A 12,517-nucleotide genomic window follows, 5' to 3' on the forward strand; every position below is an offset into this window, starting at 1 on the left:
GGCGGGCGGGAGGAGGGAGCCCGGGACAGGGGGCTGCAGCGCCCCAGGAAGTGTCTCCTTCCTTTCTTCTCCTTAAGGAGATCCCGTCAATTATATATACGTGCTAGAAAAGCGACTGCAGCCTGCGCCACGGGATTAAGGTGAGGATGTTTGCAATAAAAATTCCTTTCTATAACACTCCTTTTTTCCACCGCTGAGTGGAAGAGAATGTGTAGCATCCCGCTACTCGACATGCATCCTTGTCATCAGCTGCACGCAGCGCTTTGAAATGCGATTCCAAGCAACGTGCATTTAGTTCGCATGTAGGAATCGGCGCCATAGAAATCAGTGCGACTTCTTATGAGAAATATGCTGCTGAGATACGTAGATGGTTTCGAGGCACAAATAGGCAAGCGGCTGCAAAGCCTGAAAACTTAATACAGCGGCTGTCAGTGGCGCACACGCAATACGTGTGGATCAAGGCGAAAGCTAAGAAGCCAGCTTCCAAAATGAGCGCCTGCTGTTTTACACAGGCTTATCATAAACTAGTTACCTGGTGAACATGCATTTAGCTACATGCTAATTTTCTAGAAATCTGAGGACTTGCACTTATCAGAAAATGTTTGCTGCTGTTCATGTACAATGAATTTGCACTACAGGAGTGCTGGAACCTTTTTACTAGGGTTATCCAAACACAAATAGTTAAGCTGATGTTGGTCTGTTTCCATTTTCTACCTATTAAAGTAGGGGTATTGAAGACTGAACTCACAAGCCTTTATGGAAATTGTTTTTATATACCTTTACCTTTTTATCTTATATCAAGTGGAATATTTTCTGTAGTTAAAAACCTACAGAAACCTCAAATAGAATCTTGCATGTTCTTTCCACCTTAAAAAATGCACAGCTGTAGAAGGAACCATACCCCTTTGTGGCAATTAATAAGGTGACTGTACTCTGGTTAACTGACTTCTATCAATGAAGGTGCTACAAAGAGGTCAACAAGGCCATGCATCGTAATTATTGGCATGCTACAGAGGTGACAATTCAATTTTCACTCACAGAAAAGAGAAACTCTACAAGATAAGCATATATTTAAATATAACGTTAGCTTTTCCAAGGGCACATTGATCCAGACCAAGCAATCAATACCTTTGGTGTTACCTTGAGCAAATGCACATAATTGTTTCACTTGAATATATCTAGCATGTAGGAAAGTTGGTGCAATCCTGTGCACATTGGTAACACCATTGACTATAAAGGGACCTGCTTCCAAATGACATGTGTTGAGTCTGTAACCTATGTGTATATAAACTTGGGAGTAAGTGAGGAGAAAAGCAGAAGTGGGATGGTTAGACCAAACTGGGTTATGCCCACCTGAAATGTGAGATGGTTATAGGTCTGTCTGAAAAGTGGAATGGCACCCACCACATCCTACTCCACTGGACCCATGCTCTATTTAACTTGGTGAGATTTCAATATAAACATGCACAGAATTATGTCTAAGTAACCAAACTTGTCTAAAGGATAGTACAGGGTTGGCCTACTGTTTTATCTTTCAGGTCATGCAACTATACAGTGAAAACAGGTGCAACAGGCTGGGTATGATCTGAATTGCTATTACGAATAGAAGGCAAGTAGAGCACTATTAAGGGATGTGGGTGGCGCTGTGGGTTAAACCACTGAGCCTAGGACTTGCCAATCAGAAGGTTGGCAGTTCGAACCCCCGCAATGGGGTGAGCTCCCATTGCTCGGTCCCTTGCTCCTGCCCACCTAGCAGTTTGAAAGCACATCAAAGTGCAAGTAGATAAATAGGTACCGCTCCGGTGGGAAGGTAAACGGCGTTTCTGTGCATTGCTCTGGTTTCGCCAGAAGCGGCTTAGTCATGCTGGCCACATGACCTGGAAGCTGTACGCTGGCTCTCTCGGCCAATAAATTGAGATGAGCGCCACAACCCCAGAGTCGGCCACGACTGGACCTAATGGTCAGGGGTCCCTTTACCTTTACCACAAGCAGATGTCTTGTGGTAACTTAGATTTAATGTGTAAAAACTACTCTTTAAGATGCTCTAAGGCTTGTTTTTTGTTGTATCAGACTAACATGCCTACTCCTTTGAATATATATGTGCTGTTTTACTACCAATATTAATTGATGCCTTTATATACCACAAAAATATTGATACAGTACAGTGGTACCTTGGTTTACGAACTTAATCCGTTACGGAAGTCCATTCTTAAACCAAAGCGTTCTTAAACCAAGGCGTGCTTTCCCATAGCAGCAGGGGACTCAATTTACAAATGGAGTCAACAGGAAGTGGAACATGTTCTGCTCCTAAGGCAAAGTTCACAAACCAAAACACCTACTGAAGGAGCGTCTCCACCCCCATCGTTCAGCCCGGACACTGAGATCCAGCGCCGAGGGCCTTCTGGCGGTTCCCTCATTGCGAGAAGTAAGGTTACAGGGAACCAGGCAGAGGGCCTTCTCGGTAGTGGCTCCTGCCCTGTGGAACGCCCTCCCAGCAGATGTCAAAGCAATAAACAACTATTTTACTTTTAAAAGTCATCTGAAGGCAGCCCTCTTTAGGGAAGTTTTTAATGTTTGATGCTGTACTGTTTTTAATATTCAGTTGGAAGCCGCCCAGAGTGGCTGGGGAAACCCAGCCAGATGGGCGGGGTATAAATAATAAATTATTATTATTATTATTATTATTATTATTATTATTATTATTATTACTTCCAGGTTTGCAGCATTCTTAATCCAAGTTGTTCATAAACTAAGCTGTTCTTAAACCAAGGTACTACTGTATACGAATTGGCTAAAATAAATGTGTGTGTTTTTTGGTCTCCACAGCTGCAATTTCAGAGCTCTACTTTTTGTTATGTCACAGCCTCAATACATGGAAGCAAAATGCAGAGTACCAAAGCTGTAAGAACTGATCTTAGCTCTGTGGGAGAACTGGCAAGAGGCTGGCAGAGCTGGTCAGAGGTTCATGTTGATTATCAGAGACGGAACCCCTTCAGCAGCAACAAGCCAGTAACTCGGCGTACTGAGAGAGGAGATCCCACCTATGGGAGGCCCCCCGAAGGCTCCAAAACAGAACAAAGAGGAAAGGATGCTCACACACACATAGGCAAGGAAGTGGAAGAATTATGCTTGGTCATAAGTAGTGTTGGAGAGAGAGGGCAAGATGGACAAGTAAGAATAACATTTAAACAGCTCTTTGACAGATATGTAACTATATCCAACAAAGTAGTAGGTGTCCTACTGAGGGCAAGGAAGCACGGCCTCGTTGATTTTGAAGGCGAAATGCTTTGGCAAGGAAAAGATGATGATGTAGTTATCACCTTACTTGAATGAGATGGTTGGATAAGCACGATTGCATGATTACATTTGGCAACTCCTTTAAAAGCCTTAATCAACAATGTCGGCTGGCCAGGATGTGATGAAGAAAATGCTATATGGTGGAAACAGGTTAAAAACAAAAATGAAGTAGAAGTTATGCATATTTTACTTGTGTCCATTCACTTTTACATGTGTGAAAATTAAAAAAGAAAATGGAAAGGAGGTGGGGTTATGGGAGAAATGTCTTCAGCAATTCCACCCACCATTGAATACAATGTTTTGAATATACACGATTTTGGCTTTAGGTGCGATCCCTGCGCAAGTTGCGGGCTTACGGTACCTGTCATGTTTTTCCCCTCCATGGTCATTGCCTATACAAGGGCAATGTGATAAGGGCTTATTATAAGACAACAGAGTGATAACTCTTCTGAGTGTACATGAACTGGAAATCTGTTTGGCTGCAAAGTGGATGTATTTCACACGAGTTATGGCACTGGAAATGTAGATGCTAAAAAATGGAAGTGATGTGAACACATTAAAAATATTTAGCATTTTCTTGAGGTAAGTGTTGTTGTACCACCACTGATATTCTAAAAGTATTTCTTACTTTCCAGTTAGCAACATTTTCCACTCCAAAATGGATGTTTTTAACATTACAAACTTTGGAAAAGTAGATGAGTAACTATTTTAAGAGTAGCTAGTTTCAAATTCATGCAGAAAAGCTACTTCTTAAAAGTTTGATTTTAGAAATGGTCTATAAACATTCAAATGAGTTTGGCAAAATGTTTTAAGATTATAACTAACGTTACGTTGTTTGACTAGATGGCAGGCTTATCATACATAGAGTTCCTGAGATGTTGAAATATAAAGGTACCAGTTCACAAACAATATTCTCAAATTGAGATACAATAACATTCAAGAGGTTCATCTCTACACACTGATTTTTATTAGCTTCTTTTTCAAACAGTATTAAGGTTGCTGTTATGTTTCCAATGGTACATAAACTCACAATCACAACTGCTTTTCATACATAACACATTTCAACATGGTATAAATACAACTACTACTCCACTAAAGGAAGACATTTGTTGATTATTTTAACCAACAGTAGTTAGAATCCAGACTCAAGTATCAAAATGAATACATGCCAACAAATACGAGGATTAAAATGCTAAAGCCATAAAGGAACATAAAGGGTTATTGTATTTTGGCATACTTTGAACACTACGATGTAAAACTGTGCTAAATAATTGGATGTTGCTTTAGTAATGCAGTAGGTACCAGAATGCAAAATTTCAGCAAGTGCTTGTTCAAGTTAATTTTTCAGTAAGAAATCCAATTAGATTTGAAATGTGCTTTAGAAGCCATTTCATGCCAAGTCTTAAAAGCATCTGCAATCTTGACATTAAGGCTGTGGAGGTAGACTAAGAACAATATATTTTTTGTTGGAAGAGACGACTTAGCTAATGTTGTGGCCATGTAAGGTGGACAAGCAGTATGCTATATAAGCAACTCCGATGCCTCTACTGATGAGCACTTGGATGAAGGCTTTAGGTAGTCAAAATGGGACATCTGTGAATAATGTATATCCCTCTAAAGTTTGATAAACAGATTTCGATAATCTACCCTTAAGAATGGGTTTAGTGCTTTATGTTTGATTTTAAAGAAAAGAGAACCAGGCGACATTCATGAATTCACATACTAAGAAACTCTTTGTTGTAAGATGTTCTGGGTACTGAACTATTGTATAAATACTAATAAATAACCATTCCAAGGTCTGTCTGCATAGTGGTAGTTTCCCACAGTAGGCAATGCCTCCCAACATGCTTAATATTTCCCAAATATCCAAAGTTATAGTTATGGTTCCAAATTTAGTTTCAGCATAAGCCTCTTATACTTCGTATATCGGATACCTTTCACTAGTAACAAAGTAAAAAGAAACCATTGCACTGTGTAAACTTGCACTGCAATTCACCTTCTAGCTATTCTTAATTACATGCATTTAACTGGTTACAATTGTTTACAGTGGTACACATTCAAACAATCTTATCCTAGACCAACATACTAATGGTGTGATGTCTCACATTGTAAGTACAGATGGAAGGTCACAATGGCTTGTTAAGAGCTCTTGCTGTGCATACAGTCATGTACATGTGTGCGATGAGTGATTTAGCACCAAGACATCATAGCTATCACTAGCATTGCAATGCCAAAAATGTCACTAATGTGTTGTATAGGCACAAACCTCTTGCATTGTTTAGACAAAGAACAGTCAAACCCAGAGGCATATATTAAACTTTAATTATATCTTTTTTTACAAGATCAGTATTTTCTTTCAGAGAAGGATAGGTATTTTTACTTTCCGATTGGTAGATATGGATGTTCTCGAAAGTGCTCAGTTTTTCCAGGTATTTGCCTGAGACATGTTATTGTACAATGTTCTTTAATGATGAGTTCAACCATTGTATAGCAGCAGATTCAAGTGCCATTTTTCACACACCTGGCATATTAACAATTACATCCAACCCTATAATTAGTGGTCACAGTTCACAGAGATGTGTGATCTGGAACAAGTGCTTTTCAGATAGTAGCACTTTCAGCCTTCAGCCGTTCCAAGAGTTGCTCAGCCTGTTAAAGAGATGTTTATGTTTCATGTTAATATTTCCCAGAGATTACTTGCTGCCCCCTTGAAACTGGGGAGATAAGTAACAGAAACCACTGAGCAATAGTACCATTCCCTCACTGCCAGCCTAGATGCAAAAGCATCTGTGGTAACAACTTTCAGGAAGGTCATTTTATCAGGGGGGGGGGGGGGCGTGAAGCATCATCTACAAAGAGTCCATGCAAGACCATTTTCCTGTGGTGTCTTCTATTACAATGAAGAAAATATGAAAGATGGCTTCTAACACTTTAAATGAAGTTAGTTAAAATCTAGACATCATTAACAGTTATTAAGAAGTTGACAGGACTATTTCAAACTGACTTAATTCAATATCAGACAGTAAACAGTAAGGCTGAGAGTTGCAAAAAGAGGAGAAACAGTGCAAGTTTTTCAAAAGGAGTAGTCGGGGGTCAGGCACAGTGCCTTGGAAATGGAATAATGGCAGCACCTCAATGCCTTTTGACTGCAAAATGGTAACATCTTAGAATTCACCGGCACAAGAAGTAGAAAAGGGAGCCACAAAGTTTTGCACTGGTGGTGTCCAGTTCTTTTTTTGCAGCGGAAGGGAAATGGGGATCAACAAACTAACTGGAATACTTACTGTTATAAACCAGTAGGAATTGATTCTGTAAACCATTCGGGACAAGAATCCCAACTGACTAGCTGGAGCCAGGACATGAAGATGTAAATGGGCTATTGAGCAGAACGGAGGCCAGTGAAAACCCATCCTTGAGAAACGGAGGAGAAAAAGAATCAGTTACCAACTACTTAAGTGTTCTTTTGAGTGAAGCATGTGAAAGCTCTTAAGGACTTAAAACAGTAAGCAGGTCTGTGCATCGCACTAATGCAAAATTCTAAGACCCCCCAGCTATTATTTCATACAACATAACCAAATTACATGCACTTTCCTTATGTATTATGCAGCTCTATTATAATGAACATTACCATATACTTCCCTTTCTAGAAACATACCTTATATCATTCAAGTCATTAAATTTATTCCGCTGAAGGACAGTCTTTCCGACTGCCATCATTCTTTCCACTGTCAGATTGGGGAGAAAAGAATAAAATCAGATTTAAAGCTCATTAGATTTCCGATGCATTATATTCTTACCAGCTTAGTCCTAAACTGAAACTAATGCAAACTCTGTTGATTTCAGTAGAATTTATTCCAAAGTAAGCCTGGCTAACTTAATAATGGGCCTCTCTTTTTAACTATAAAGAAGCATACATATTATTATGTACAATTTTTAACATTTATTCTTAGTGATAATGTAACCTACAAAAACATAGGCCAAAGCAACCTGAACCACAAGGGATCTGTAAAGGGCAGATAGCCATATGGTGAAAATACCCACAACAGGTTATGCAAGTTGAAGCAGCTCCTCTTTCCCTTCTCAACCTTCACCTTTGCTTGCTTTTCTACCAAGGTCTAATCTGATTGACAATGAAGACTGTTCCCCACAAATTTGCCCAATGCAGGTTTAAGGATGGTAATTTTCTGTGTTTTGTATACCACTTGGTTCACTACTGGTGCTATGCAACACACAGCAAGTGTGATGGACAGCCAGTCTTCAGGCATCCTTTCTGACTAATTCCAATATACTATGCCTGATCACCTCATCTGTCTCCTGAGAAATCTCTATGTGGGACAAGAAGCTACAGTTAGAACTGGATATGGAACAAGTGATTGGTTCAAAATTGGGAAAGGAGTACGACAAGGCTGTATATTGTCCCCCTGCTTATTTAACTTATATGCAGAATTCATCATGCGAAAGGCTGGGCTGGATGAATCCCAAGCCGGAATTAAGATCGCCGGAAGAAATATCAACAACCTCAGATATGCAGATGACACAACCTTGATGGCAGAAAGTGAGGAGGAATTAAAGAACCTTTTAATGGGGGTGAAAGAGGAGAGCGCAAAATATGGTCTGAAGCTCAACATCAAAAAAACGAAGATCATGGCCACTGGTCCCATCACCTCCTGGCAAATAGAAGGGGAAGAAATGGAGGCAGTGAGAGATTTTACCTTCTTGGGCTCCATGATCACTGCAGATGGTGACAGCAGTCACGAAATTAAAAGACGCCTGCTCCTTGGGAGAAAGGCGATGGCAAATCTAGACAACATCTTAAAAAGTAGAGACATCACCTTACCAACAAAGGTCCGTATAGTTAAAGCCATGGTTTTCCCAGTAGTGATGTATGGAAGTGAGAGCTGGACCATAAAGAAGGCTGATCGCCGAAAAATTGATGCTTTTGAATTATGGTGCTGGAGGAGACTCTTGAGAGTCCCATGGACTGCAAGAAGATCAAACGCATCCATTCTTAAGGAAATCAGACCTGAGTGCTCACTGGAAGGACAGATCGTGAAGTTGAGGCTCCAATACTTTGGCCACCTCATGAGAAGAAAAGACTCCCTGGAAAAGACCCTGATGTTGGGAAAGATGGAGGGCACAAGGAGAAGGGGACGACAGAGGATGAGATGGTTGGATAGTGTTATCGAAGCTACAAACATGAGCCTGACCAAACTGCGGGAGGCGGTGGAAGACAGGAGTGCCTGGCGTGCTTTGGTCCGTGGGGTCACGAAGAGTCGGACACGACTAAACGACTAAACAACAACAACAACAACAATGCCTAGGATTTGCTTATACCAAGAAAACTGTTTTGAAGAACATATTCAAAGGGGAAAACAGGAGTCTTCGGTTCCATATAGCCGTATGCTGCTGGCATGTAAGGAAGAGTAATGGCTCCCAGATTAAGTTCAATCCAAGCAGAGCTGTAAACATGCTGTATCCCCGGTGCCAAACCATGCAAGTTGAGTAAGCATTCAGACAGAACTTAGCATCCTAAAAAGATCTCAGCTTCCATTAAAAACAACACATGGTCATTTTATACGCGGCAAGGCTTAAATGTGGTTGGTCCGTGTCCTGTGAAATCCCCACAGCAATGGGTGTGGGTGGATGGTACAGGATATCAGTCAGGAGTCATCAGGGAGTGGGGCATCAAATATATAGAGTTGAAATGGCATGTGCCAGAGAATCTATGACAGAAACTCTGGTTAAGACCCATATCTTGACAGGATCCACTCCAATGCTTTGTCGGTGGCCACCCTAGAAGTAGTTTCATGGAAGAGACACTTTCAAAATGGGATGGAAGATGGCAGACATGTCTCCTTGTCAATCCCCCAAAGTGAATGCTAGCAAGTTGCCACAGCTACCGCCTTCTACCTCTTGGTAAGCAACAGGATGGGGCGGGTGTGTGTGTGTGCTGGGAAACCCAGCCAGATGGGCGGGGTATAAATAATAAATTATTATTGTTATTACTTGCAGTACAGATGGGATCCAAGGGCTCCAGTAGCTGAGATCCATTCTAACTGCTAATTATATAGACCCTTGTTTTGCAGCTAATTGCATTCAACAATAACGCACTGTTGTTATGTTTTATTCATTTACTTTCAGTTCCAGTATTCTGAGTGCTCGGTCCAGACTTACCTAATGGTATATGCTCACTCTTTAGAGTCTTGCAATTTCCTATATGGTTTTTTGGCACCACTAAATAATGATGTGGAGCTCCAGGCCTGATATCTCTGAAGCACACCAAGTCTTCATGCTAAAAAATAAAGAGAAGAAAAGCTTTATAATAGCAGGTCATGTAAGAAACAGTTTTGCAGGTACCCATCTGAGATAGCCATGCATGTCAGTAAGTAAAGCTAGCAAGCTAGTACCAACCGACAATATTAATTGTGCAAGTGGCTTCAGCCTTTCAGATGATCAGTCTGAACTATGAGATAACAGTAGAAGAATTCAGACGTATCATCCCCTTAAGCATACAAAGAACGTTTGTCCCAGTCCCCATTTTCCGACACCTATGTAATATCTGTTCTCATACAGACTGATGGATATAACTTAAGTAACACTGGAGCCCTTATTTGTTAGACCACTTTGTAGGCCAATATTTGTAAACCATGCAGCAACACCTAACAACATTTCAAAGGCTATATTTTTAGTCCCATCAGAGCCATGTTCCAGCAGTATCAGCCAATCCCACTCATTTATTTTTCTTTCCATAAATGCCACTATCCATTAACCCTGGTTAGGTAGGCAGGGAGAAAAGTTGGGGGGAGGGGAAGCTGACTAGCATATAGCTGCAACAAGAGATGTATGTATGAGGGAAACACAATTAGGATGATGTGTGAAAAGCAAAGGGTGAAAGGATGAGGTAATGGGAAGAGAAGCAGAAGTGTGTTAGCACTTAAAGGACTGAGATAAATGAATCATGTTTTCACCCCCAAATTTCTAGCACATTGGGGGTTAGAACGCTCTTTTTGCTTAAGAAGCACATATATTCTATTTATGTCATTATATGAACAATAATGTATGTTATTTTAAGGTTACTGAGCCTGGTATTTATGGTGAGAAGTGGTGTGCAAACATTAAGAATAAATCCACAACTGAATGTGGGCTGGGGCTGAAAACCAGAGGCCATGCTTCTTTTCACTATCACAATTTATTTGTGTATTTAATAAGCTTTCATAGAAAAAGCTTCCTGGGCAGTTTCCCAAGAGAAATCATGCAGTCATAAAACCTAGCACAATATAAAACGAGGAACAGAGCCTAAAACCCAAAGAACAAACAGAACCAGAAATGGTGCAACCTTAAAAGCTTCAATTTCATAACTTATTTTATTTTTAATCAAAGAGTAAGCACGCAAGACCTGGTGATGGATACCGGCTTTAAAGGTTTCTCACCTAAGTCTATCAATGACTATAAGCCGAAAAACCTCAATGGAACCTCCAGCTCCAGTGGCAGTTGCCAAGAAAGAGGAGGGCAAAGAGCGAGTGGGGGCTCCTCGCTTCCATGCCCTGCAAGGGAAAACAGGGGGTTGGTTGCCCACCGTGGGAAACAGGCTGAGCGAGGCTAGAATTTGAAGGGAAGGCGGAGGCGAGCAAGCGGCCTTGCAGCAGTTGCCGGACTACAACTCCCATCGTCCCTGGCTACTGGCCACGCTGGCAGGGGCTGATGGGAGTTGGAGTCCATTCGCCCATCCCTAGCACTGGACGCGCCTCCAGCCCGAGCCGGAGCTCTACTTCGCGGCTCGGCTGCAGCCTTTGGACGTGAGGATGTGAAGCACCCGCCCGGCTCCCTTCTGCTCGCTGCGCCTCACCTCGCAAGGCAGCAGCTCCGTGCCCGCCTCCTCTCCGTGCGTGATCCGGCAGAAAACGCACTTGCCGTCGTAGGCAACGCCGCCGCCGCCGCCTCCAGCGCCCTCTCCGCCAGCCGCGCCAGCCTCTCCGCCGCCGGGACTGGGCTCCGCCGCCGGAGACGAGCCCGAGCTGCCTCCTTCCTCGCCGGCCATCGGGATCCTTCTCTCGGGCGGCCTTTGGCCGGGGAAACGGGGCGGAGCGGTCCTCGGGAGACGGGCCCGCCCAGCGGCACTGGCGCTCCGGCGACTCCGCCCTTTGCCGACCCCGGGTGCGCGCAGGCGGAGCGCAGGCTGCGGCGCGGAGGGCGGTCCGCTCGCCTTCGCCCCGCCCCGGGCTCCGGGACGCCGCCGCGACGCAGAGATGATCACCGGGGAGGGCAAGGAGTTTGCGCCCCATCAAGGAGCGCGCAAGAAACCAGGCGCAGGCAGCAGTGGAAGGAGTGGTGTCGCAATATCAGAGCAACAAGATGATTTGGGAATCAGCAGATTGGCTAGACGTGAAGCAACGGAAGATCAGAGAACGGAGTATTTCAGTAGTCGAGTCAGGGTGTGGTGGACCAGAGTTTTTGCCTAGTAGTGCACAGAGAGGAAGGGCCATAATCCTGCAGTACTTTAAAGGGGAAAGTAACATGTCTAGGGACTGGGCGCGAAACCCTGTGCCTGGCCAACAGAATGAGCAGGTAACATTGCCATGGATTGGGCAAATGAGCAAAAAGAGAACGAACAAAAGGCAAGCTCTCTTTGTTTACCGTTGCATTTCTATCCCGTTCTCTTTCTTCTTCACCAAAATTAAACCAAAATTGCTATGAGTGGAAAAGGTGATTAAGACCCCAGTTTGCCTGCCTACTTGGAAATAAATCCCATTAAACTCAGTAGAATTCGTTTCTGAATAAATGGGTCATAGGACTGCACTGCACAATGTGGAAGGGCTGCTTACCTTGCAAGATTTTGAATATGAATCCTATGTGTGGAGGGTACACAGGATTCCTTCGTTTCCAATGGCTTTTGATTTATTAAGCATCTTCACTAGTGAGTAGGGCAGACACACTGGGGACAAGGTGAAAATAATCATATATGCAGATGGGTTGGATGTGATATGGAGCATGCCACTTGGACACACAGCATCCAAGCTACAATGTTTTTCCGAAGAGAGTTTCAAAGTGGTTCAGAGTTCAGAATGTGTAATCCCTTTGTCATTTGTACCAGCTACTCTCTTGCCTACTATTACACATTACCAAATTCCAGAACTAATGCCTCTTGTTCCAGATGTAGCAAATGCCCACTGTGTCACTAGCAGTTTGATAAAGGCAATTTCTGGGGAAATCCAACATTTAG

General features: G+C 42.7%; 1 protein-coding gene and 1 long non-coding RNA gene across 2 annotated transcripts; one reads left to right on the forward strand and one right to left on the reverse strand.

Annotated features, from left to right (window-relative positions):
• Nucleotides 1-6: 6 nt before the first annotated feature.
• LOC144327267 (uncharacterized) lies at nt 7-2,894 on the forward strand. The gene is made up of 3 exons (XR_013392251.1): nt 7-140; nt 1,539-1,609; nt 2,827-2,894. It is a non-coding gene; the product is annotated as an uncharacterized LOC144327267 (long non-coding RNA).
• Nucleotides 2,895-4,241: 1,347 nt separating this feature from the next.
• HINT3 (histidine triad nucleotide binding protein 3) lies at nt 4,242-11,441 on the reverse strand. The gene is made up of 5 exons (XM_028723344.2): nt 11,144-11,441; nt 9,472-9,589; nt 6,953-7,022; nt 6,582-6,708; nt 4,242-5,946 (listed from the first exon to the last, which is right to left on the reverse strand). Exons 1-5 carry the CDS (start codon nt 11,333-11,335, stop codon nt 5,899-5,901), a joined length of 555 nt encoding a protein of 184 aa, XP_028579177.1. The 5' UTR covers nt 11,336-11,441; the 3' UTR covers nt 4,242-5,898.
• Nucleotides 11,442-12,517: the final 1,076 nt, after the last annotated feature.

Source organism: Podarcis muralis, chromosome 3 (genome assembly GCF_964188315.1).
Source record: "Podarcis muralis chromosome 3, rPodMur119.hap1.1, whole genome shotgun sequence".
In the NCBI taxonomy this organism is placed as follows: domain Eukaryota; kingdom Metazoa; phylum Chordata; class Lepidosauria; order Squamata; family Lacertidae; genus Podarcis; species Podarcis muralis.